General features: G+C 38.0%; 1 protein-coding gene across 3 annotated transcripts; it reads left to right on the top strand.

Annotated features, from left to right (window-relative positions):
- Positions 1–271: 271 nt before the first annotated feature.
- Taf1a (TATA-box binding protein associated factor, RNA polymerase I subunit A) lies at positions 272–25,727 on the top strand. Of its 3 annotated transcripts, none has more exons than XM_070022747.1 (11): positions 272–345; positions 2,084–2,219; positions 5,330–5,499; positions 6,480–6,593; positions 9,651–9,849; positions 14,996–15,126; positions 16,370–16,528; positions 19,182–19,248; positions 19,902–20,025; positions 22,494–22,609; positions 25,377–25,727. In XM_070022747.1, exons 2-11 carry the CDS (start codon positions 2,096–2,098, stop codon positions 25,487–25,489), a joined length of 1,317 nt encoding a protein of 438 aa, XP_069878848.1. In that variant the 5' UTR covers positions 272–345; positions 2,084–2,095; the 3' UTR covers positions 25,490–25,727. The 3 variants fall into 3 exon arrangements, with proteins under 3 accessions (XP_069878848.1, XP_069878847.1, XP_069878849.1); XM_070022746.1 differs by having other exon boundaries at positions 22,494–22,648; XM_070022748.1 differs by lacking the exon at positions 2,084–2,219 and having other exon boundaries at positions 303–345; positions 22,494–22,648.
- Positions 25,728–26,140: the final 413 nt, after the last annotated feature.

Genomic DNA, 26,140 nt, shown 5'->3' with positions numbered 1-26,140 from the left:
TTCACTGGGCCATCATCCCCTGGCCGCACACTCTATTTGCAATGGAAGTGTTCTGAGAAGGGTGGAAGTCCAAGGCAGAAACCAACGGAAAGGAGGTAGAAGCCACCACATCACGATCACTTCCGGGTTCGACTGTTCACGCGGCGCTATTGGCGGGGCTACGTCTGCGCGCCGCTAGAACGCCCACGGCAGGCTGTGCGCATGCCCACAGCGAACGCTAAATAGCGCACTCCACTTCCGGCGAAGCCAGAGCTCGCGGACCCTACTTCCGGCGGGAGTTCGTACACGCCGTTCCGGAGGCGGGAGACGCCGTCGGGGCTTGGAGCTACCCCGGGTGTCAGGAAGGTAAGTGCCGCGCGTCCGTTCCTGATCGCTGAGATTACAGAGGAGCCAGAAGAGGTGTGTACGGTCCACCGTGTTTGCCCGTAGATACTTTCTCCCACGGTGCTAAAACCTCGGGGTTCCCCCAACGGCCAAGCGTGGTGGCGAAGCGTGGTTACCCTGGCAACCGCGGGAGACAAAGCAGACCGGCTGGGCCTGGGGATTCAGGAAGGAAAGGTTTTGCGTGTGAGGCTTACGACTCCTCAGACGCACTGGCTTAGCCACTACATTCGATCTGGAAAGGTGTTAGCCCGGCAGAAGTTGAGGCTAAAACTAAGAAAGCTGAGGAGCGCATGCAGGCAGTTTGGAGACGGCTCCGAACTGGGGTCCTGCTCGCAGCTCTGCAGCAAGGCGGAACGTGGGGAAGGAATCGAGGAGAATCTGAAGTGTCACTCCATTTGTGGTGGGGAGAGGGGAGTCCCGGGGTGAGGGACGCTGAGCCATTTGGAGGGTGGATTCGGCGCTTACACTCAGGGTGGGCTTGGCGGGTTCCTTTCCCACAGACAGTCATTCCGCTTTATTCTGGTCAAGCCTGTAGTTGGTGCTCTCGCTGTCCCTCCACTCTTGTCTTCACCTGTGTGTGTGTGTGTGTGTGTGTGTGTGTGTGTGTGTGTGTGTGTGTGTGTGTGTGTGTGTGTGTGTGTGTGTGACCTTAGAAAACTTGACATCCTTTTTTCAACATTAGCATCAATGAAAATAATAGTTCTTACCTCAGGATTGATCTGATGATTAAATTAGCTAATCAGTACACCAGCTTTCTAGGAAGGGTCTAATAAATAGTAGCAGCTACTACTATTCTGAATATTCTTGTTATACAATTTGCTATTTCTCTATATTTGAGGTATGGGGTGTGTGTGTGTGTGTGTGTGTGTGTGTGTGTGTGTGTGTGTGTGTGTGTGTGTGTGTGTGTGTGTGTGTGTGTGTGTGTGTGTGTGTGTGTTGGTACTGGGTCTTGAACTCAGGTCTTGGGCACTCTGTGTGTGTGTATTTGTGTGTGTGTGTGTGTTGGTACTGGGTCTTGAACTCAGGTCTTGGGCACTGTCCCTTAGTTTTTTCACTCAAAGCGGTTACTACCAACTTGAGCTCCATTTCCAACTTTTTGGTGGCTAATTGGAAATAATAGTCTCACAGGCTTTCCTGCCTGTTTTCAAAACTTTCTCAGGTTTCAGTCTCCTTAATAGCTAGAATTACAGGCCCGGCCCCTCTTCTGAGGCTTTTGCTTTTTAATTAAGGGTTTTTACTTAGCTTTGTGTTTGTATTAGTTAGTTGCCTTTAAAAATGGATGAATGATTTTGGCTGTTGCTGACCTTAAATTCATTTTTTAAATTTAAAAATGTTGTAAGGCTGGCTGTCTGGCTCACCCCTATAATCCTAGCTACTCAGGAGGCTCAGATCTGAGGGTGGTGGTTTGAAGCCAGCCTGGGCAGGAAAGTCCATGAGACTCTTTATCTCTAATAAACTACTCAGGAAAAGTGGGAATTGGAGCTGTGGCCCAGAGGCAGAGCACTAACCTTGAGCACAAAGAATCTCAGGGATAGTGCCCAGACTCTGAGTTCAAGCCCCACAAAACTTTTTTAAAAAAGCTGTCAGGCACAATGATTTTGCTGGTCACATGATATGTCTTAGATGAAAGGGTAACTTTTTCTGGACAACTCAGAAGCCTATGGTTTAAAATGTGGTAAAAAGGAACCTATGATCTCAGTTTGGAGCAGATATGAGTGATTGCAGTGAAGAATTGACAAGGCCTGCAACAGAAGATGATGACGAGATGGAAACTTCAGTTGTCTCTAGTGCAGGAATGCATTTTCCTTGGCTTCAAAACAAATTAGAAACTGTAGGTAAGTGAAACAATAGAACCATTTTAATGCAAGGAAATGGTAAGATTCAACATGGATACAAAGTGAATGACCCATGCTGCTTTTTTTTCCAAAATAGTAATGTTCAGTGAGTCTTTCTTTTTAGGTTGTCAGTAAAAATGAAATCGTAAGAAGTTGATTTTTTTTTTCTGAAACCTTTGGCTTTGAATTAATATAAGAAATAAAACACAGTCAGCACTATAGTGGATCCATGTATATTTTGGCAGTGTTTACTGAGCACGTTTCATCTCTGGTATCTTATTTGCTTATATATCTCCTAGTTCATTTTTACCCCAAATTGTGTACTCTCTTATACAGTTTTAAAGTGCCATGTACAGTTTTTAGCATTTGATGGAATTTTAAAATCAAATTATATTACTTTAGAAAGACATATAGTGAAATCTAAATAGCTGGTTAACTTTTTTTGTCCTGATTGGCCTCAAACCACAGTTCTTATATGTCTGTCTCCCAAGTAGTTGATATGACAGGCATGGCTTACCACACCAATGAAGCATCCTATAAGTTTTAAATACTAAAATTTCTTATAAGTTGATCCATGGTTATATCTAATAAGTCTACACATATGATCAAAGTCAAAGAAAATTTTATGTAAATTTTAGCTGGGCACAGTAATACTGTCTACTTGGGAGACTAGAGATCAGGAGGATCATGGTTTGAGGCCAGCCCAGGCAAAAGTTAGCAAAACCCTACTCAACAGGTATGTTGAGTACGATAGTACCCACCTTTAATCCCAGCTATGTGGGAGGTATAGGTAGGAAGATCTCAGTCTGAAGCTGGCCGGTGCAAAATAAATCACAAGACCCTATCTGAAAAGTAACTTAAGGACAGAAAAGCAAGAAATCTGGTTCAAGTGGTAGAATACTTACATAGCAAGCCTAAGCCAGGAGTGGAAAACCTTGTATCACTTTTTTGTAATGACTATTATATATTACGTTTTTTGTTTTTGGTCGGTCATGGGGCTTGAACTCTGGGCATGGGCACTGTCCCTGAGCTATTCAACTCAAAGCTTGAGCCATAGTGCCACTTTTGATTTTCTGGTGGTTAATTGGAGATAAGAGTCTCATGGATTTTCCTGCCTGGGCTGGCTTTGAATCACAGTCCTCAGATCTTAGCTTCCTGAGCAGCAGATGATAACAAGACAAAGTTTCACCAGGTAGCCCAGGCTGGTCTTGAACTTGTGATCCTCCTGCCTCATCCTTCTGGGTGCTGGGATTACACACATCTGGCACTATGCCTGGCTTAGCTGGACTGTTAATATATTTCTAGATTGAGAAAAGATTTAGCATCATTTTTGGATTTTCTTTGGAGGAGGTACTGGGGTTTGAGCTCAGGAACTTGCGCATGCTTAACAAACTACCATGTAAGCTCTTAAATTCTGTTTTAAGAGATGTAAATTCTGAAGTGCATTACCTTAGGAATGAGGAATTAGATGGAAGTGTTTTAGGTCTTTGACTCCTAATTTGTGGGAAAAGTTACATAATGATCTATTTTAAAATGATTAGGGGATGGGAAGGTGGCTCAGTGGTAGAGCGCTTGCCTTGCATGCCTGAGGCCCTGGGTTCAAATCTTCAGCACCACATAAGCAAAAAGAAAAAAGTCGGAAGTGGCGCTGTGGCTCAAGAGGTAGAGCGCTAGCCTTGAGCTGAAGAGCTGAGGGACAGCGCCCAGGCCCAGAGTTCAGGCCCCACAACTGGACCCCTACCCCCCCCCCCAAAAAAAAATTAGGTATTTCTGCAGTTTTGATGAGCAAAGAATTGGAAATCAATTGCAAACAAAGATTTTAGAATCTTTCACTTTCAACACTTGTTATCTTCGTACATGTAGACAATATGTAGATTTCAGTTATAAAGTTTTGGCTATAGGCACAATTCTCTAGAAGACAAATTTTAGGATGCAGTATGTAGAAAGTAGAAAACCTTCAGGGTGTTTAAAAGTATCTTTGAAGGGTACCTATTGGTGCCTAGCATAAGGATACCTAGCTGGAAGTCTGAGCCCAGGACCTGGTGGTTGTGGTAGAAAGAAGAGAAGATAACAGTGGAGCCCCTCACTCACATAATAGAGCTGTAAATAAGCCCTAATACCTGCCTTAATGTGGGCATTGTCCATATTTTATAGAGATAAAATGCTGATGTCTATAACTGTTTTAATTTTACATGCATTTAATATGTCAGCCACTGAGTTACTGAGAATTTGGTCCTTAAAAAAATGGAAGCTGGCCTGAAGTTTTCAAAACAGTGTTAGGTCACCAAGGCCAGGCTTGCCTAGGATGACCTTGAGGATTTTTTTATACCCATCTAAAATATCTAAAATATTGAGTCTTATTCATCATCATCATCATCATCATCATCATTATTATTGCAAGTTCTGGGGCCTTGAACTCAGGGCCTGGGTGCTATCTCTGAGCTTCTTTGAGCTCAAGGCTAGCACTCTACTGCTTGAGCCGTAGTGCCACTTCCGGCATTTTCTGAGTAGTTTATTTGAGAGAAGAGTCTGTTCGACTTTCTTACCCAGGCTGGCTTTGAACCATGATCCCCAGATCTTAGCCTCCTGAGTAGTGGGGCTTATTCTTGCAAGGCATGCACTCTACTGCTGAGTTACCTTCCCAGCCCGTGGGGCTTATTCTTTTTTTTTTTTTTTTCCCCCTCCCCTCCCCTCCCCTCCCCTCGGGGCTTATTCTTTAGAGAACCTCTTTGAAAGATTCTCCCCAAATATCTTAGTGGGAAGAGAAAATGATGATTGAATCAAAATAAATTTATACCTATCTCTTACTTGATTTTTGAGACAGCTTCTCACTTTATAGCTCAATCTGGTCTCAAACTCGTGATACTTCTGTCTCAGCCTTCCAGTGTACAGGGTTGTACCACCGTACCAACTTGGATATCTTTTATTCACTAAAAATAATATAGTATGGCAGAGATTGTTTGAAATGAGACTAGCTTTGATACTGGCGATGGGCTAGGTCAAGTAATACCTACTGTTCTCTGTATTAAAACTTGTACTTAGCAGAAGTAAGCTTTTTTGAATAGCTCGATAGGAGTCATGGTTGGTAAAAGGCTCTTTTATCTTCATAGTGACTGGAGGGAAAAAGAAGAAGGATTTTGCTCAGACAACAAGTGCTTGTTTAAGTTTTATCCAAGAAGCTCTGCTGAAGCACCAGTGGCAGCGAGCTGCAGAGTTCATGCACAGTTATTTGCAGATCTTGGAAGATTTAGACAGCCACAAAAGGCAGGCTGCACCTGAGGTAAATAGTGTGAGTTTGCTGGAAGAAAAGCAGATTCCTGAGTGTTTCTGGCTTTTCTTCTCCAGCCTCATTGGCTTTTCTCTTACTAGGATAGGGCAGGAGTGCCTACCTGGGTGCTTTGCCTTATCTATTACCTTTCCTGGGCAGGATCTGTCTTTGGCTATCACTTTGGCCACCCTCCTGTGAGCACCTTTTCAGCAAAGTCTATGAATTCTATCTTATTTTACAGTGGTGATGTATATTTCTTACTCCCTTATCTCTGTGTTTGGACAGTACTCCTCAACTCCATATCTTTTTCCATAATGTATGCCAACTTAATCATTGGTTCTTGTTAACTGTCTCTACAAGTCCAAACAGAAAGTCTATTTCAGAGGGCAGGGGTGAAAAAATGCCTAGCATGTACAGTTAAACTTGCTCAGAAAAGACAATTTATCCATAGATAATTTCACTTAAACTATCTCAGATAGCTTTTACTAACATAGCAAACATTATGTCTAATGGAGTGAAACAAAAATCTGAATACAAGGTTAACTGCTGACTGCAACAGAACCTATTCTGACTTATTCTTCCTATGCTAGTAAATTTATATATTTAATGTATATTAAATATTATTAAATATGTTTAATATGTACTAAATATATAAAATTCTCATTTAAAGTACAGCTAAATATATGAAACATGTAATATAGTAATATCTTAACTGCTTACTTATTTAGCCTATGAAATTAATAATAGTACTGTTATACTTTCCTAGTAATTTAAATGAGTGAAAAGTCTATCACCTAATATGTAGTACTAACTTTACTGGGTAAAGTGGAATAAGATACTTTCAGTATATTGAAAAGTATCTTTCAGTATACTGAAAAGGGAATTCTAGGTTGTTTTTACATGTTGTAATCAGAAAAGAAAAATTATAGGCAGAAATTGTATAAGGCAAAAGCAAAATCTTTATATTTTGGTAGTAATTTGTGCTTTGACAGATTATTTGGAAGCTTGGAAGTGAAATTCTATTTTATCATCCCAAAAGCAATGTGGAGACTTTCAATACCTTTGCTGACCGGATGAAAAACATTGGTGTCTTGAATTATCTAAAGGTGAGTATGTAGCTCTGTAGGCAAACTTAAATGCACAGCATTTACTTTTGGTTTGTTTTGAATTTCATTTTTTTGTTTTTTGTGATAGGATCTCACTATATAGCCCAGGCTATCCTTGAACTCCTGAGCCTTCCTAGGGCTGGGTTTTCTGGCGTATGCCACAGTGCCTAGCTTTTTAAAAAAATTGTTTAATGTGAGTGGTAAGGTAGACAATAATGAAAAATGAATAAGATATCCAGACAAATAAGAGAAACTGAAAGCAGTGTTGTCAAAGCCTCAATATTTTATATGATAATATGTGCATGTGATCATATAAAATAATATTTTACAAAATGAACTCCAAGAAAAGGAAACAAGATTTTTGTTGTTGCTGTTTTTGTTGTCTTTGCCTTTTGTCGTTTGTTTTAGTACATTTGTCTTTGGGATGGTAAGAGAGGGGCATAGAAAAGATGGAACAAAAGTTGAACAACAGGGGTACTCACTAGACACTATGTGGAAAATGTACAATATATTTTGTAGGTAGAGTCTGGAGAGAAGAACTGGGAGAGAGTGAGGGAAGGGGAAACATGGCTCAAAAAGAATTCTACTTATTACCTGACTGTAACCCCTCTATACATCACCTCTGCAATAACAATAAAGTATATTAAATAAATAAAATGAAGTTTTTGAAAATATGCAGAATGAACTTCAAAATAATAAGCTAAATAATAATTGAGCATTTCCTAATTGTTACTTTTAATAAGGAAATTTTCTCTTTATATGAAAAAAAAGTGAGCAGTATTATGAGAACCTTCATTTGTTGGCTTGTAAGTTTTCTAATTGTTTAGGAGGCTGAGATCCAGAATATCACAGTTTGAAGTTGGTCTATGCAGAAAAGTCTACAAACACTTCATTACCAAAATATACTGGCAAAAAACTGACTGGAAGAAAGGAAGCTGAGCAAACGTATTTGTCTTGTCTGGCTGTTCAAATGAGTCCTTCAGAAAGAAAATGCCTTGGTTCTCCTCATGCTTGTGTGGAACCTTCTGTCCAAATTTATATGTCTTTAAGGAATAGTTTTACTGGGCTGGGAATTTGGCTTAGTGGTAGAGTGCTTGCATGAAGCCCTGGGTTTGATTCCTTAGTACTACATAAACAGAAAAAGCTGGAAGTGGCACTGTTGCTCAAATGGTCAAGTGCTAGTCTTGAGCAAAAGAAGTTAAGGGACAGTGCCCAGGCCCTGAGTTCAAGCCCCAGGACTGGCCAAAAGAAAAAAGAAAAAAAGAGTCTTACCCAAGATAATTGAGATATTCCCAAATATTAGATCTTACTTTCTGTGGTATATTTTTAACTAAAAGAACATTTGTTTAATTATGTTGTATAAATTGTTTTTAATGTTGCATGATTATAACATTTTATTGTAATATAGCCACATTCATTGGTCTCCATTTTGTCAGTAGCTGGTTTTGAGTGAATGACAGTGGTGGAGTTAAGTAATTGTGATGATACCACATAGCCTGCAAAGCCTGAAGTACTCTCTGGCTTTGTTTTACTTTCTCTGTTCCTCAATTAAAAAAAAAATACTATAAAGGTGATGTAAAGAGGGGTTACAGTTGCATAAGTCAGGTAATGAGTATAATTCTTTTTGGACAATGTCTCCCCTTCTCTTGCTCTCTCCCAGTTTCCCTCTCCCATCTGTACCCAATTTTTATTGTGATAATATCCATGTATCCATTTATGTCTGTTTTTTTCACTTAGTATGTTTTTAAGCTTTATTTATGTTGTGGCATATATCAGAACTCTTATCTGGCATGTATCAGAACTCTATGTCTTTGTATAGCTGTGTATTTACATGTTCAGTATCTATTATCTGCTGCTGAATTATTTTCATCTTTTGGCTTTTGAAACATGTTTCAGTGGGCATTGGTATACAAGTATCTATTTGTATCTCGGTGTTCAGTTTCTTTGGTATATACCTAGGAGAAGAATTGTAAGTCATTCATATACTCTCCACTCCAAATTCTGCTTAAGGCTTTTAGGATATATTAAACTCTTTGCCATAGTGGTTACACTGTTTCACATCTTTTTTTAATTTTGTAAACAGACATTTTTCAGTTTAGAATTATTTTTACCTGTTACCTGTAACTTTAGGAAAATTTTCCTGAATGTGTATTTAGGTGCTAGGTGTTTCCTTACTGACTTATCCTCTGTTGGACCAGGCATGCAGTGAGTGAAAAGTAAATGGAGGAACCTCATTTCTCACTCCAGAGTCTGAGGCCAGTAACTAGGACAAGCAGTAAAACATTTTTGGTTACTATTACTATGAAGAACACCATTGTTGTTTCTCTAGGAAAACTAGAGGAAAGGGTAGCCTGGTATATCAGGGGGTAATAATTTGATAGCCTTGCATTCAATGCTTTTGTTACTTTAAATATCACGTAGGTAGAAGTCAGGGAAAATAAGCCTGGCCCTGTGTTCTGTATCTAAGGAGCTTGAGTTTGATCCTGTAGGTAGTGGGAGACTCCTGTACAGGGTTTTGCCAAATGAGGTAATTTCTTTGGTAGCCACATGGAAGATTGATTGTCGGAGGCAAAAATGGAGGGACCAGTTGAGAAATCATTGCAAGAGTTTGAGAGGAAAGTCTTGAACTTTTTGATCTGCCTATGCTTTAGTTGTATTTCCCATGATTGTAATTGCATTTCTCTTTAGTGTCCTCAATTCTTGAAATGTTCTTTCTTTTTTTATTTTGATTGAATGTATCAGGGATATACTTTTCTTTTCATTACTCTTCAACACTCCTCAAGATGTTTTCCTGAGCTTAGTTGAACCAGAAAACTTGATCTTAAGGCTGTTCCCAACCTGTCCTCCCACCCCTTATATCACATTATCTTCTGTTTGTTAGTCTATATAACTTAGCTCTCATTTACATTAATAGTTTCATGTGATGATAGGGGCACTATCATGTCCTTTGTATCCTACCAAGACTCAGCTTTGCATATGTTATATATTTGCTGAGCTTTTTGACTAATGTTTATTTAGTGACTTATGTGACAACTGGCTTTTTTTAAATTGGTGCAGATCTCCTTACAACATGCATTGTACCTTCTACATCATGGAATGCTTGAAGATGCAAACAGAAATCTAAGTCAGGCAGAAACATGGAGATACGGTGAAAAGTCAGCTTCCCAGGAAATAATAATGAACCTTGTTCAGGCCTACAAAGGGCTTTTGCAATACTATACTTGGTCTAAAAAGAAGATGGAATTGTCAAAGCTTGGTGAGTGAATATTAATAAACTTTTTTTTTTTTTTTTTTTTGCCAGTCCTAGGGCTTGAACCCAGGGCTTGGGCACTGTTCCTGAGCTGCTTTTTGCTCAAGGCTAGCACCCTACCACTTGAGCCACAGCACCACTTATGTGGTACTGAGTAATCAAACCCAAGGCTTCATGCATGCTGAGCAGTCTACCACAAAGCCACATTCCCAGCTGAATAAACTTTTTTTTAAAGTATATAATTACTGTTTTTGTAAAAAATAAACTTTTAACCTGGTGCCAGTGGCTCACACCTGTAATCCTAGCTACTCAAGGAGGCTGAGATCTGAGGATTTCAGTTCAAAGCCAGCCTGGGAAGGAAAGTCCTTGAGACTCTGATCTCTAGTTAACCACCAGAAAACTGGAAGTGGTACTGTGGCTAAAAATGGTAGAGCATTAGCCTTGAGTAAAAGAGCTCAGGGACAGTGCCCAGGTCCTGAGTTCAAGCTACATGACCAACAAAAAAAGAAACAAATTTCTCTTAGAAGGAGTCTTAAGAATCATCTAGTAATCCTAGTGACATTAGATATTATAGCGAACAGGTACATGCTCCCATGTGAAGATCTCATGAGTTTGGCTATATAGATCTAATCCTAAGTTTTTCTCAGTAAAGATCATTTAGAAAGCTACACATGTGATCCAGTTTGCATCTATCATTGCTATAGAAAAAAATACAAACTACAGAAAAGTACAGAAGTATTTATTCATGGGAGTGGTAGTCTAAATGCCAGCTTCCACATGTGTAAGTCACCAAATGATTTCTTTCAGAATTTCACCTGGTCAGTTAATATCCATATATCTGTTTTGTTTGGGTCACTTTGGCTTTTTGAGATGAAGCCTCAATACATTGTTCAAACTGGCCCCAAACTCATGATCCCCTCACCTCAGCCTCCCGAATGTGGGGAGTGCAGCCACAAACCACACCTGGTGCTTCATAAGCCATTTTTTTTTTTTTTTTTTTTGGTCAGTTGTGGGACTTGAACTCTGGGCCTGGGCGCTGTCCCTCAGCTCTTCAGCTCAAGGCGAGCGCTCTACCACTTGAGCCACAGTGCCACTTCCAGTTTTCTGGTGGTTTATTGGAGATAGGAGTCTCACGGTCTCTCCTGCCCGGGCTGGCTTTGAACCGTGATCCTCAGATCTCAGCCTCCTGAGTAGCTAGGATTACAGGCGTGAGACACCAGCGCCCGGCTCATAATCCATTTTTTAAAATGGGAAATTTTATTAGAAATTATGGCAAAGAAAATAGAAGGTACAGAAGTAATATCAAAAGATTGCTTAATGAGAAGACAGCATAAAATACACCTGAAAATGTCCAGAATAAAAGGCAAGAGTTAAAGGCTAAACCTTCCACTGACTGCCTAAGGTATTACCAGGAGTTGTTAGGCAAAGGCCAGTGAGTCTTAAAGGGCAAAGGACATTCCAGATATGGAGCCAGCAAGATACTCACAAGATTAACATAAATAAAGCAATTCTCTAGTGTATTGGGAAGCAAAGAAAGGGAAGACTTAAAGAAGAAGGGAAATAAATTGGTCCTCAGAAATACTACTTGTTAAATATGAATAATACAGAAGTAGTCCTTACCTACGAGTAAGTATGAGGACAAAATTGGATGAAGATGTAAAGAAGAAAAGGTTTATCCCAAAGAACTTGGAGGAAAACTATACAAAGAAAGGAAAAGTGCAGCGAATCCTGTAGCTCCTAAGATAATTTCTAACAGCTCAAGGTTGTATTCCCCATATGATCTGTTCCCCTTAAAATAGCTACTAAGAATTTTCTGTTCTGGCCAATGCCAGAAGGCAGGGTCCCTGACACCCAGGTTCTATGGGAGAGTAGATGTCTAGCTTTCATAAGCCTTGTTAATAAGTAATAAGTCCATAGTAACCTATGGACTTTTATGATAATCCCTTCCTTGCTTTTCTTTATACTCCTCCTTTTTGTATACATAACTGTAGTTTTGTTTTGTCTGTATCTGAAATTTTTTCAATAATATATGAAAACAGTTTCTTTCCTTTATAAAAGATAGCAACAAAACTAGTTAAAATAGATTGAAAATCCATGTGTTCCAGATAAATAATGTTAGTATGTATCTGAATTTTTTATTGTTGTTGTTTTTAGTTTTTGCCAGTCCTGGGGCTTGAACTCAGGCCCTGGGCACTATCTATGAGCTTCATTTACTCAAGGCTAGCACTTTACCACTTGAGCCACAGCACCACTTCTGGCTTTTTCCATTTATGTGGTACTGAGGAATTGAACCCAGTTTTCTGGTGGTTAATTGGAGATAAGAGTCTCACGGACTTTCCTGCCCAGGCTGGCTCTGAACTGCAATCCTCAGATCTCAGCCTCCTGAGTTGCTAAGATTACATGTGTGAGCTTCCAGTGCCTAGTTATATCTGAGTTTTTATACTTTTTTCTGTAATATATTTTTTAATGTTTTAATTTGGGCTTATATCAGTTTTTAGTTTATTTATAATAGGATGTTTCATTGCAGTATTTCCATGCATGCAAACAGTGCGCTTTGAACAAGTTAACCCCCTCCACTATGTTTGTCTCCTCCCTTTTACAAGCCAAGTTGTTTTTTTTTTTTTTTTGGTCCGGTTGTGGGGCCTGAACTCTGGGCCTGGGCACTGTCCCTCAGCTCTTCAGCTCAAGGCTAGTGCTCTACCACTTGAGCCACAGCGCCACTTCCGGCTTTTTTTTTCTGCTTATGTGGTGCTGAGGAATCGAACCCAGAGCCTCATGCACGCAAGGCAAGCGCTCTACCACTGAGCTACCTTCCCAGCCCAAGCCAAGTTTTTTATATTTGGATTCATACTTTGTGCATTCTTTTGGACCTTACACATTTTGTTTACCATTGATTTTTAAGACATACATTGTTAAATTAGCTATGTTTTATTCATTTTTGTAGTTGTAAGACATTTCATTGTATGACATTCACACAAATTTATTTCTGTACCATTGATGGCTATTTAGAATATGTCGTTTGTAGTATTATAAATAATGCTTTTTGAAATTAACCTCTTTGTTTGTTTTTGTTTTTTGTTTTTTATTGGTCATGGGGCTTGAATTCAAGACCTAGTTGCTGTCCATGAGAGCTCTTTTTGCTCAAGACTAGCACTCTGCCTCTTTGAGCCACAGTTCTACCTCTGGTTTTCTGGTGATTAATCGGAGACAACAGTCTTAAGGACCTTTCCTGCCTGGGCTGTCTTTGAACCCTGATTCTCAGATCTCAGCCTCCTGAGTAGCTAGGCTTACAGGCATGAGCCACCAGCAGCTAACTTTTCCCATTTGTGAAAAGTTAGATAGTCCTTTTCTGTCTTCTATTCTTATAACAATATCTAAAGTTAGATGGCAGGAGGGGGCTAACTGCTCTGGTATTTTCAGGTTTACTTCCTCATGTTAATCTGTTAATTATTCTTGTTGGTGGTGGTGGTTTTAGGGCTTGCCTCTGGGGCTTTGATATTATCCCTGAGCTCAAGGCTAGCAGTCTTACCATTTTGTGGAACATTTTTTCATGTCCCTGTGGGCCATTTATGTGTCTTCTTTGGAAAAATTTATGTTTGGATCTTCTGTTTGAATTTTAATTGAATACCTTTTTTTTTCCTGGCATACTGAGATTTGAACTCAGGGCTTCCAAGTTTGCTAGGCAAGTACTCTACCCCTTGAACCACATCCCCACCCATTTGTGTTGCTTTAGTTACTGTTATTAATTATTATTATAGGGTCTTATGCTTTTATCCTGGTTGGCCTTGGACTGCAATCCTACCTGTTCCACTCTTATCGTTGGGATCAGAGGCTCATACTAGCACACCCAGCTTTCTAGTTGAGATGGAGTGGTCTTGCTAACTTTTTGTTCAAGCTGGCCTCAAACAGATCCTCTTGATCTCTGCCTCCCAAGTAGGTAATGTTATAATCATATACCACCACACCAGCAAATTATTTGTCTTTTAATGATTGAATTGTAAGAGTTCTTTATAAAATCTAGTCAGTATTGTAACAGTTTTTTGTTTTTTTGGTCATGGAGCTTGAACTCAGGGTGTAGCCACTGTCCTTGAGTTAAGGCTAGTGCTCTACCACTTTAGCCACAGCTCTACTTCTGGATTTTTTTGTGGTGTTTAATTGGATATAAAATTCTCATGGACTTTTCTGTGTGGGCTGGCTTTGAACTGCAGTCCTTAGATCTCAGCCTCTTGAGTAGCTAGTATTATAAGGCGTGAGCTACCAGCCCCTTGTTCATAACAATTATATGTGTCTGTCTGTCTGTCTATCTGTCTCTCTCTCTCTCTCTCTCTCTCTCTCTATCTGGATATAGATATACTATTTTCAGGATCTTGGGTTTTCATGTGAAGATCATCTGAGGTTTTGATTAGAGTTACAGGTAAATATAGATAATTGATTATAGATATACAGATGATTCTTAAGTATTAAAGATAATATCTAAGTATTGTTTTTGTTGCTTTTGTACATGGCTTTCTTTTCACAGTGTTATTTTCTTATTGTCTCTTGCAAGTGTATTGCATATATTTGACTTTTGTGTATTTATCTGGTACCCTCCATTCTTGACAGTCTCATTTTTTAGTTCTAATAAGTTTTCAGAGTGTCTAAGTACATGATCATATTATCTACAAAAAGAGATAAAATTTACTTTCTTTTTAATTTGGTCATCTTTTCTGTTATTTCGCACTGAGTAAAACCTTCAGCATAATGAATAGATGTGGTCAGAGAAAACATCCTTGTCTTGTTCCTTTAGGGGGAAACTATATAATCTTTCATGATTAAGTTCAATGTTAGCTGTGAGTGTTTCATAGATACCTTTTGTCAAATTTTTGTTTTCTGTTTTTCTTTTTGTGCAGGCCCTGGGGCTTGAATTCAGGGCCTGGGTGTTGCTCCTAAGCTCCTTTTGCTCTAAGCTCTCCCACATGAGCCACAGCTCCCACTTACAGCTTTTTGGTAGCACCACATAAGCAGAAAAGGCCGGAAGTGGCGCTGTGGCTTAAGTGGTAGAGTGCTAGCCTTGAGCTGAAGAGCTCAGGGACAGCACTCAGACCCCGAGTTCAAGCCCCATGCCCAGCACAAAAAATAAAAAAAAAAATGAAAATCATTTATCTTTGGACAGATAAGAATGATTATGCTTACAGCACAAAATCCCGAAATATACTTAACCAGAGCTGGAAGACATCTACACATATTGGTGCATTGATTAAAATTCCAGGAGTTTGGGATCCTTTTGTGAAGAGTTATGTAGAGGTAAGTCGACTTTTCAGAAAATTGTTAGTTTTATTTTGTATTAAGCCTATGCAAAGATAGCTTGCCCCATGTTCAAATGGAAACTAAGGAAGAAGATAGTTTTTTAAAAAAGAAAAACAGGATGTTTCTCTTTTTGGTCTTTATTAATGTGCTATCAAAGTTATTTTTGTTTATTTTTATCACTGGGTAACCTTTCACATCAAATACCTACAATAGAAATAGCATGTGATTTACTGAGCTTAAGAGAAAAGTTGGAAGATTGGGTGGGGTGTAATAGGGAAATGGAAAAATCTGCATATTGGTTATATGGATCACAATGTATGAGAAGATGATTAGTAGCTTTCAGAAAGTTTATAAGGTATTCTATCATGTCATTGTAAAAGGAGACAGAAAGCCTGGCACTGTTCTGTAGGAATATATTTGCTCTTTTAAGAATTTATGAGTACTTTATGAAGATAGTCTCCAAAACTATATCCTACTCTGAATTCCTGTGTAAGGATGGGAGAAGAATTTATAGCACATGTAATTGCCAGGCACATTTTTTTTTGTGGTAGGACACTGAAGTACATCTTATTCATAAACATTAGTATTGCTAGTGCTCTAATACTTTGAACCACAGCACCACTTCTGGTTTTCTGGTGGTTAATTGGAGATGAGTCTTTCTTGCCTGGGCTGGCTTCGAACTATGATCCTCCAAATTCAGCCTGAGGACTTGTTTCTGGTAGGAATGGTTTTTAAAGTTTTAGCAACAAAATACCAATTTTAAATGGGAGTCCACAGACCTCTTTTTTTTTTTTTTTTTGGTCAGTCATAGGGCTTGAACTCTGGGCCTAAACACTGTTCCTCAGCTCTTCAGCTCAAGGCTAGCGCTCAGAGCCACTGCTCCAATTCCAGTTTTCTGAGTGGTTTATTGGAGATTAGAGTCTCATGACTTTCCTGCCTGGGCTGGCTTTGAACTGTGATCCTCAGATCTTAGCCTCCTGAGTAGCTAGGATTACAGGCATGAGCCACAGGTGCCTGGCCTAGACCTCTATCTTAAGTGATCTTGTCTGTCTGTCTACAAGTTGTAACAGTGACAGTGAAAACAAAGAATAATAACTGTTATTCCTTAAACAGTTACTATTTGTTCATTTTTTGATGCTTTGTTGTAGTTATTGTTGCTTTCCAGTGGTAAAGTTGTATCTTACCTTTTTAGAGACATCTGAAAGAATCAGCTAAGACATCATGACTTTACTTTTTTTAGATGCTGGAATTCTATGGTGATCATGATGGAGCCAGAAAGGTTCTCACCAATTATGCCTATGATGCAAAGTTCCCATCAAATCCCAATGCTCACATCTACTTATATAACTTTCTAAAGCGAGAGAAGGCACCAAAAGCAAAACTTCTAAGTGTGCTTAAGGTATAGAATTTTTTAAAAAATTGTTATTGTAAAGATGATGTACAGAGGGTACAGTTAAAATAAGTCAGGTAAAGAGTACATTTCCTTCTGGACATTGTCACCCCTTCCCTCACTCACTCTCCCAATTTTTCCCTCTCCCACCTGCAAGTTGTATAGTTCATTTTCAGTATACCATTAGGTATAGAATTTTTATTCCAGTATTTGAACAGTTTTTGCTTTTTATGATATGGTTTGTCTTGTTCAGAATAATGTTTTCTAATTTCTCCCATGCTGTTGCATGTATATTTGTAACTTATTGTAGCTGAATTTTTATGTATACATTGTTTGGTTGGTTTTTAAAAACATTTTATTTTATTGTAAAGCTGCTGTACAGAGCAGTTACAGTTACATGAGTGAGGTAACGAGTACATTTCTTGTTGAGCAAGGGATTGTTATTCCCTCCTTTCTTGTTCTCCCACTATCTCTTCCCACCCCCCCTCCTTTACTCCCCCTCCCCCACCAAAATTGTAAAGTTCATTTCCAATATAGTGTCTTGTGGGTATCATTGTTGCAGTAGGTCATCCTGTGTCCTTCTTTCAATGTTTTGTTATTCCCCTTCCTCTTCCTTCCCCACCCCAAATTAGACAAATACATATACAAGATGCAAGGTACCAAAATCAAGTACAGTGACAACAGGGGGATATACCATAGTAGGAAGAACATACAAAGGAAACAAAACAATCACATAGTACATTAAAAACAACAACAACAAAGAAAAATCTCTTGTGTCCATATCTTGGGGCTTGTTTTGCTTAGCATCATCTTCTATGGTCATATGAACATAGCTTTTGAGATTTTCTACTTATCTGATAAAATTATCCTAGGTATATACTAATTATTGCAAATGAGAGAACCCATGGGATCTTTATTTGGGTCTGGCTTACTTCACTTAGTATGATTTTTTTCTAAGTGTTTCCATTTCCTAACAAATTGGGGCAGTGTCATTCTTTCTGATGGAAGTATAAAATTCCATTATATATATATATATATATATATATATATATATATATATATATATATCCCACATTTTCTTGATCCACTCATCTACTGAGGGGCATCTGGGTTGGTTCTACCCCAGTTAGAACAGCTATAATCAAGAAATCTAATAACAACAGATGCTGGAGGGGATGTGGCCAAAAGGGAACCCTACTGCACTATTGGTGGGAATATAAACTTATTCAACCACTCTGGAAAGAAGTATGGAGGTTCTCCAAAAGACTACACATAGAGCTCCCCTATGACCCAGCAATCCCATTTCTGGGCATTTACCCAAATGATCACAAACAAGGCCATACTAAAGCTACAAGCACAACTATATATCCATTTCTTGATGGACTTCTATGGAGCAAACCCAGGGCTTTGTGCATGCTAGACAAAACCTGTAACACTGATGTATCTCTCCAGCACTTATTTTTACTTTTTCACTATTGTGTATAATGCTACTAAGACGATACATGTGTAAGTCTTAGTGTTCACATGTAGTTTTATTTTTCACTAGGAAACTAAGAGTGGAATTGCTGGATAAGGAAAACATATTTAACTTCTTAGGAAACTACTCAGCTATTTCTGAAATGACTGTACTATTGACACTCCTACCATCTATGTGTGAAACTTCAATTTCCCCATCTGTGCCAACAGTGTCAGCATTAGGATAGATCTAATCATAGCTTTTATTTGCATTTATCTAAGGGCTAATGTTGACTATTTTTTAATATGTCTTGGCCATTCTTGTGTCCTCCACTTCTCTTTTCTTTCTTGTAGTATCCAGATATTTTATCTTTAATTTTTTTTTTAGCAGTATTATCTTCCCCATTTAAAAGAATTTGTATACTCTGGATAAAATTCCATGGATTGGGAATTTTTCCCCACAGAGGATTGCTTCTCTTTTTTTGGTTTCTTTTTTATGTTACAGGTGTTGGGGATGATTGAACTCAAGCCTTGAGTATGCTAAGCATGTGTGCTAATAAACTATACTCCAACCCCTTTTTTCTTAATAGTGTCTTTTGAAGAGCAGACATTTCTAATTTTGATGGGTTTTATTCTTAGAATAAATAAAATAGGCTGGGAAGGTGGCTCTGTGGTAGAGCGCTTGCCTTGCATGCTCGAGGCCCTGGGTTCTATTCCTCAGCCCCACATAAGAAAAAAGAAAAAAGCCGGAAGTGGCGCTGTGGTTCAAGTGGTAGAGTGCTAGCCTTGAGCTGAAGAGCTAAGGGACAGTGCCCAGGCCCAGAGTTCAGGCCTCACGACCGGACCCCAAAAAAAAAAAAAAGAATAAATAAAATATTTTATTCTTAGAATAAGAATCATTTGCCTATCTCAGATAATTAAGATTTTATGGTGGGCAAAAATAAAATATTTTAAGTTTTTAAGTATGTTAAGCAGAAATATGTATAAGATGAAAATGAAAAGTCTTCATTTATCTTCCCCAGTATCCCTGACTTTATTTTTCACTGCACTTAGAAGACAGAAGCAGGAAGACTGAGTTAAGGCCAATCTGAGTTGCATGCTAAATAATACACTTATGTACACACACCCTTAAATTTTATTTGAAACTGAGCCGAAGTGTGAGAAATGTCACTATTGTGTGTAAATTACCAGTTGTTGTTTCTTCTAGATTTTATATGAGATTGTTCCATCTCATCAGCTGATGTTAGAATTCCATGTATTACTTAGAAAATCAGGTAAATAATTTTTTAATATATCTTCATGTAGATATTCTATATACTAGGAAATTAGTAAGCAGTGATGGAAGGGCCACTCCCCCCATCCCCTGTTTTGTAATTAAGCTCAACAGGATCCCATTCCTTTAGGTTTTGCCCTTCAGTGGCAGAATTGTGCAGAGGCTACATGCCCCACTAAGCGTTTTCTGACTCCCCCTTTACAGAAAAAGTTTGTCTGCTCTGATAGAACATTGGGCAATGGATAGCAAAAGAGAAATGGCTTCCATTTATATAATTCACTTCATTTTAATTCCTGTAGAGCTTCAGCTAGGTATAGAAAAGTACATACTTACTAGAAGGAAGTCAACTTGCTAAGGTAATTAGTACCAAAACTATGCAAATCCCTCTCCTTAAGAGAATATGACAAAAATGCCTAAATAGGGCAGGTTCTTAGTATATAAGTAGAAGAGTGTATTTGGATCAGACTTACAGTCTTGTTCTCATTAGCATAAATTCTTCTGATTCATCACAGAAGAATGAGCGTGGTAAATTGTTTTAAACATTTAATCAGACAGAAGCTTGTGATTCAGTAATACTTGATCAACTTTATGTCTTTTTTAGCTTTGTGCACTAATTCAGTAATGTGTGTAAACTTGGGCTTACCAATATTGCAGAAAAAGAAGAACACCGTAAACTGGGTTTGGAAGTGTTATTTGGGCTTTTGGATTTTGCTGGATGCACAAAGAACATAACTGCTTGGAAATATTTGGCAAAATATCTGAAACAAATATTAATACAGTAAGTAAGAAATAACATTTATTACCAGAACATTGTAAATAATACTAATGGATGTTTTAGCTAATGTCTTTCACTTGGTTTTTTTTCTTGTTTAATTTATGGTACTAGGGTTTGAATTCAGAGCTACACACTTGCTATCATTGAACCATGCCCCTAGCTCTGCTTTTCACTGGTTATTTTTGAGAAAAGGTCTTGGGTCTTACCCAGGTGTCCACCTGGACAGGAATCTGCTTGTTCCAGGCTTTCTGTCATTGTTGGGTGACAGGCGGGTGCCTTCTCATCTAGCTTCTCTCCACTTAGATGGAGTCTTGGGAATCTTTCTGCACAAGCTGGCATGGCTCCATGATCTTCCCAAGTAGCTTAGAATGACAGGCATGTACTACTGCTTCCAACAATGGGTTTGGAAGGGGTCTAGTGAACTTTTCTGTCTTGGCTAGCCTCCATCCACAAGCCTCCCTCAGATTTCTCAGCCTTCCATGTATCTAGGATTATAGGTGTAAGTTGCTAGCATCCTGCAATATCTTTCAATTTTTAATTTTTTTTTTGCTTTAAAACAAAATTCTTGTTCCTCAGCTCTTCAGCTCAAGGCTAGCGCTCTACCACTTGAGCCACAGCACCACTTCCAGCTTTTTCTGTTGATGTGGTGCCGAGGAGTTGAACCCAGGGCCTCATGCATATGAGGCAAACACTACCACTGAGCCACCTTCCCAACCCCAAGGAGGTGGTTTTTATTTTTTATATGAGAAGAAAGAATATCACAATGTTAAGTTTTAGTTATATATTTTGTCCATTTTAATTGGTTGTGTCAAACTTCAGAACTGACTAGATGCTGGAAATAGTACATGCTGATTATAAAATGTTTTTATAAACATGTCTTACTCTATTTGTATGTCTTACTCTATTTGAGAGTTTATAAGAAAACATGCAAGTGGAGAACAAACTTATTCTTAAAAATTCTAGGGGCTGAGAAGTACAAAGTCCAAGGTGAAGGTGCTAGCATATTTGGTGCCTGATGAGGGCCATCTTCCTGGTTCATATCGAGTGCCTTCTTGATGTGTGGAAGGGAGCAAGGCAATGAATGCTCTGGGGCTTTTCCTGACAGAACTAATCTAGTTCATGACTAAGCTCACATTCTAGAGTTTCCCATTTCCTTACCTCCTTGTATCAACATAATGGCCTGTAGGTTTCACATGTGAATTTGGGAGGAGGGAAACATAGTATTGTGATATGTTGGTACATTTATTGTTAACCACTTTCTGATTCTAACATACTGTTTCACCACCGACTACACTATAGATTCTCTTTTTCCTTTTCTTTAAAGAAAAAAAAAGACCTTTAGTGGAGAGGAAGAAAACTAATTTTCTAGTAAATAGAGTTTATATTTACTTCTTTCTTTGTATTAAAAGTAGTAACTTAGCTAGTTTGATTGAACTCTAGCCCACTTCTTGAGCTTAAATTTTATATAATAAAATTTATCATTGTTCTTTACATGTAATCTTTCTTGTATTTGACCATAGGGTTCTTGATATCCAGGAAATATACTGTGCATTTTTCTAGTCTCTAGAAGTTTTACCACAGAGGTGCTAAATAAGCATTTACTCAAGGTATTGATCAACATTTAGCTTGCCTCAGTGCAGCTATCATAATCATGTACTCAAGCATTTGTATGAAAATGGTATCTGAATTTGTATTGCAATTCTCAGTAGTGTATATAACTTTATGGAAGGTTCTAAAGTAACTCTTCCTGGGGTGGAGCGGCGTGGGGGAGGGGGAGACAGAGGCTTGCTGGTCCTTGGGCTTGAACTCAGGGCCTGAGCATTGTCTCTGAGCCTTTTTGTTCAAGGCTAACACTCTGCTACTTGAGCCACTAGTTCTACTTATTACTTTTTGGAAGTTTGTTGAAGATAAGAGTTTCACTGACTTTCTTGTCTGGGCTGGTTTTGAACCATGATCCTTAGATATCAGCCTCCTGAGTAGCTGGAATTACAGACATGAGCCACTAGGCCTTTCTAAAGTAATTATATAATATGTAATTAAGTAATTGTGACTGCTAACTTTTTAAAAAATCATTTACTGTGTATCAGACACTGTAAGGAGCTTTATGTGAAGCATGTGGTGCTACTGAATCAGTACCATTTTTATCCTCAAGGAAACTTAGATTCAGAAATATTAAGCAATTTACTTAGGATTACACAGTTGGTAAATGAATGATCTGAGCTTTGAATCCAGAATTTTACACTGTTAATGAATTGAAATAGGATCTGGAGATTAAAGAGAACACAAAAGGATTTGCCTTCATGCTACTGCCAGTCATGTGCCAAGCCATGTGTGTACTCAGAAGTTCGTGTGTAAACATCTTCTTTGTCATCTTTCTACAGACTCTTCACAGATTCTCTAATTTTGACTCTACAGATTTGTCCCCATCATTGCATCATTGACCTTCCCTTTTTGATATTTCTCTTTCCCAGAAATCATCCTACATGGGTTCAAGAACAATGGAACTCCAGGAAAACCTGGTGGCCAACCTTTCACTTCAGCTACTTTTGGGCAAAATGTGATTGGAAAGAAGACACAGATTTGGCTTGTGAGAAAGCTTTTGTGGCTGGGATATTGTTAGGAAAAGGTACATTTACATTTAAAGAAAAATTAGGGCTGGGAATGTAGCTTAGTGGTAGAGTGCTTGCCTACCATGCCTGAAGCCCTGGGTTTAATTCCTCAGTACCATATAACAGAAAAAGCCAGAAGTGGCACTGTGGCTCTAGTGGTAGAGTGCTAGCCTTGAGCAAAAAGAAGCTCAAGGACAGTGCCCAGGCCATGAGCAAGCTCCAGGACTGGGAAAAAAAAAAAATTAACATGGCTTTTGGCAAATGTTGAAATTCCACAGTATAATTGATTTATTTAGAGGCTATCAAATATAGTGCCTAAAGCTTCTATGTGCTTGAGAAATAATTGGTGAGTGGAATGATTTCTAGTTGTTGCTTATGATTGGTTTTCATGCTCTGACTGAGTGTTGTTTGGGGTCATTAAGATGCACAGTGCTTACTCTAAATAATAATAATAATAATAATAATAATAATAATAAATGGGTTTTTGGCCTGCTCTGTAGAAAGGTTACTGAGATGTTTAGTATATTAAAAGGACAAAATTGTTCTTTAGCTAGGTGCCAGTAATCACACCCATAATTCTAGCCACTCAGGAGGCTGAAATCTGAGGATCAATGTTCAAAGCCAGCCAGGGCAGGAAAGTCCTCGTGAGACTCTTACCTCCTATTAACCACTCAAAAACCAGAAGAGATGTCAAAGTGGCAGAGTGCTAGCCTTGAAGAAAAGAGCTCAGGGATAGAGCCCAGGCCCTGAGTTAAAGCCCTATGACCAACAACAACAACAACAAAAGTGTTCTTTAATGACCTCACTATTCTTTAATAGCTGCATGTTGTAATTATTTGTTTCTATAAGGAGGGAACATTTTCTCTCCTGAAGAGAAAAAATACTTCCTGTTAGCATATCAAAAAGTCCCCTAAAAAGAAGAAAGGAAAATTGATTTTTCTTTGGTAAAACTTTTCACTTGCTTTTAGCCATAAGGTCCAGAAGTGTTTAGCCAACACAACTTTTCACTGCCACTGAATATGAAACAGTACTGGAATAGAATTGCCACAAAATATGTTCAGAAATGAAGATACAATTAAGACACATGTTGCTAGGAAATTTAAGGTGTCCTAAAGAGATTCTTTAATATACTGATGGCTTATTTTATTTTGGAATTAGTATTCAGCATATATTTCAGATAGTTACTAAGATTAATAAAATGTTGGTTTTATGCAAGAGAGGGATTAACAAATAAGAATGTTATGGAAAATGGCTAGGGACAGAACTATGGTTTGAATTGTCATTTTCTATGCTTTCTAGGGTAGTGCACATATTTAGGGGTATCTGTATTTGCACTAATTTTCCCATTACTGACACTCACTTGTCACATACTTAGGTCAAGCAGTTGACCTTTGGCAGCTTTCTATGTGAAGTGAGCATTGTAAACTGTTTCTTCCATATTTGCTAATGGGATTGTTTTAAATACCAAGTAACCATCTCATCACAGTACCATCTGCATCAATTATAAACTGTTCTAGGAATATAAGAAAGACATCTCCTGCTTGAAAATAGGCACACCTCTTCTGTCCAGGTGTTAGTGTGGAGTGAATAGCCTTTTTGGGAGTTGAATTGGGTTTCTTCTTGCTTTGACTATAATTATTTATACCATAAAATGCAAATTCTAGTTGTGGTGGTCTACTTTTGCTTTGCTCTTAGCAGGGGATGTAGTAGCTGTTTCTGTGTCATGTGAAAAACAAACAAGGTCCCTTTCTCCTAGCAGAGATACCTTGCTGCTTTTAGCTCTCAGTATACTGAGTTAAAAAATTATTAAAATTTTATAGTTTATTTAGATTTTTTTTTGTGCCAGTCCTGGGGTTTGATCTCAGGGTCTATCACTGTTCCTGAATTTTTGAGCCACAGCTCCACTTACAGTTTGTTGGTGGCTCATTAGAGATAAGAGTCCCACGAACTGCCTTTGAACCATGATCCTCAGATCTCAGCCTCTTGAGTAGCTAGGATTATAGGGATGAGGCACTGGCACCCTGCTTAGCTTTTCTTTTTTGTTAAGGTAGGAGTGACATTCTTTCCAGCTTTCTATGTAAGTGTAAGCTGAAATGTGGATATGATCAAATTCTTTGTTATAACTAAAGTGATATGTTTAGAAATACGAATTAGTATGTAACTCCTTGCTATTCAGGAGGCTGAGGTGGAATATTGCTTTAGCAATATTCAAAGCTAATCTGGGCAACATAGTAAGACTAAAAAATAAACAAAACCCCATAAATTACTAGTAAAACCCTAGAACCAAGAACATTGTGATATATGTCATTGTGACTGAGTTACAAGCTAACATTGAGATGGAAGCTAATTTGCCTTTAGAGAGGCTCATATATGAATGTATATGTATACATTTTATAGTATATAATATAGCATAAGGTATATACTGTATATATACTTATGTATGTATAAGACATATCAACATATTAGGAGAGGAGTAGGATACAAGCTAAAGTATATGCTTTAATTATGATGGATCAGAAACATGTAGGAAATAATACATTTTATTGGTGACAGCTCTTAGAAAATGCTAAGGCCTATGCTATTGTGTTATAGACAATATAAATAAGTCTATTTCATAATCAGTATGCCAAAGTTGAAGCAGAAGTTTTGAGATGAAGACATATTCTTTAAAATTTTAAGTATTAATTTATTCATTAATTTATTCACTTAAGTATTTTATTGAGTATTAATTTGCTTATTTTTTAGGTTGTAGATATTTTCGGTATATTTTAAAACAAGATCATCAAGTGTTAAGGAAGAAAATTAAGCAAATGAAGAAATCGGTGAAAAAATACAGTATTGTGAATCTGAGCATCTGATACTACATTTATTTCATAGTCGGAGCTAAGTGTAGTAGCTCACTAGTTGGATATTGAATGTATTTATTTGCTGTTTGGATATTGTTTATATGGGTATAAATAATTATTTTTGTATTTTTGTATTTTTATATTTCCTTTTTTATTAGTTACAGCTGATTGCTCTTTGATATTTATATATATACACACACACATATATTTGGTAATGTTACAGGTAGCATTTTTTTAAAGGAATGATTCTTCAAAGGACAAAGTTTGTTAGAGAATGTAACTCTATAGAAATAATTATTTTCTGATTGTCTTTTTAGTGTTCTGTAATAAAATTTTGTGTTGCTGTAAAACAAATTTGTGTTCTTCTTTTAGATTCTAATTGGCCTATGTTAGATTTAGCACCACAAGGCACAATGCTAAAGCAGTGTCTTAGCAAATTTATTAGGCCTTACTCTTGGGTAAGCATAGTAAAATCCAAGTTTGAACAAATATGTTTTCTAATCTATAGGTTACTGGGGGCACCAGTTCCATTCTAGAGGAAAACAAAGGAAGAACCCTGTCAGAACTTTGGAGGCCCAGGGGATTCCTGTGGTACTCTTGTAGGGTGACAGGGTTAGTACATCACAACTAAAGTTACAGCACGTAATGTGATAATTATTTTTT

Source organism: Dipodomys merriami, unplaced genomic scaffold, assembly GCF_024711535.1.
Source record: "Dipodomys merriami isolate MVZ:Mamm:240054 unplaced genomic scaffold, mDipMer1.0.p SCAF_153, whole genome shotgun sequence".
NCBI classification, from domain to species: Eukaryota; Metazoa; Chordata; class Mammalia; order Rodentia; family Heteromyidae; genus Dipodomys; species Dipodomys merriami.
The sequence above is the reverse complement of the archived record's forward strand: the minus strand, read 5'-3'. Positions and strand labels throughout refer to the sequence as shown.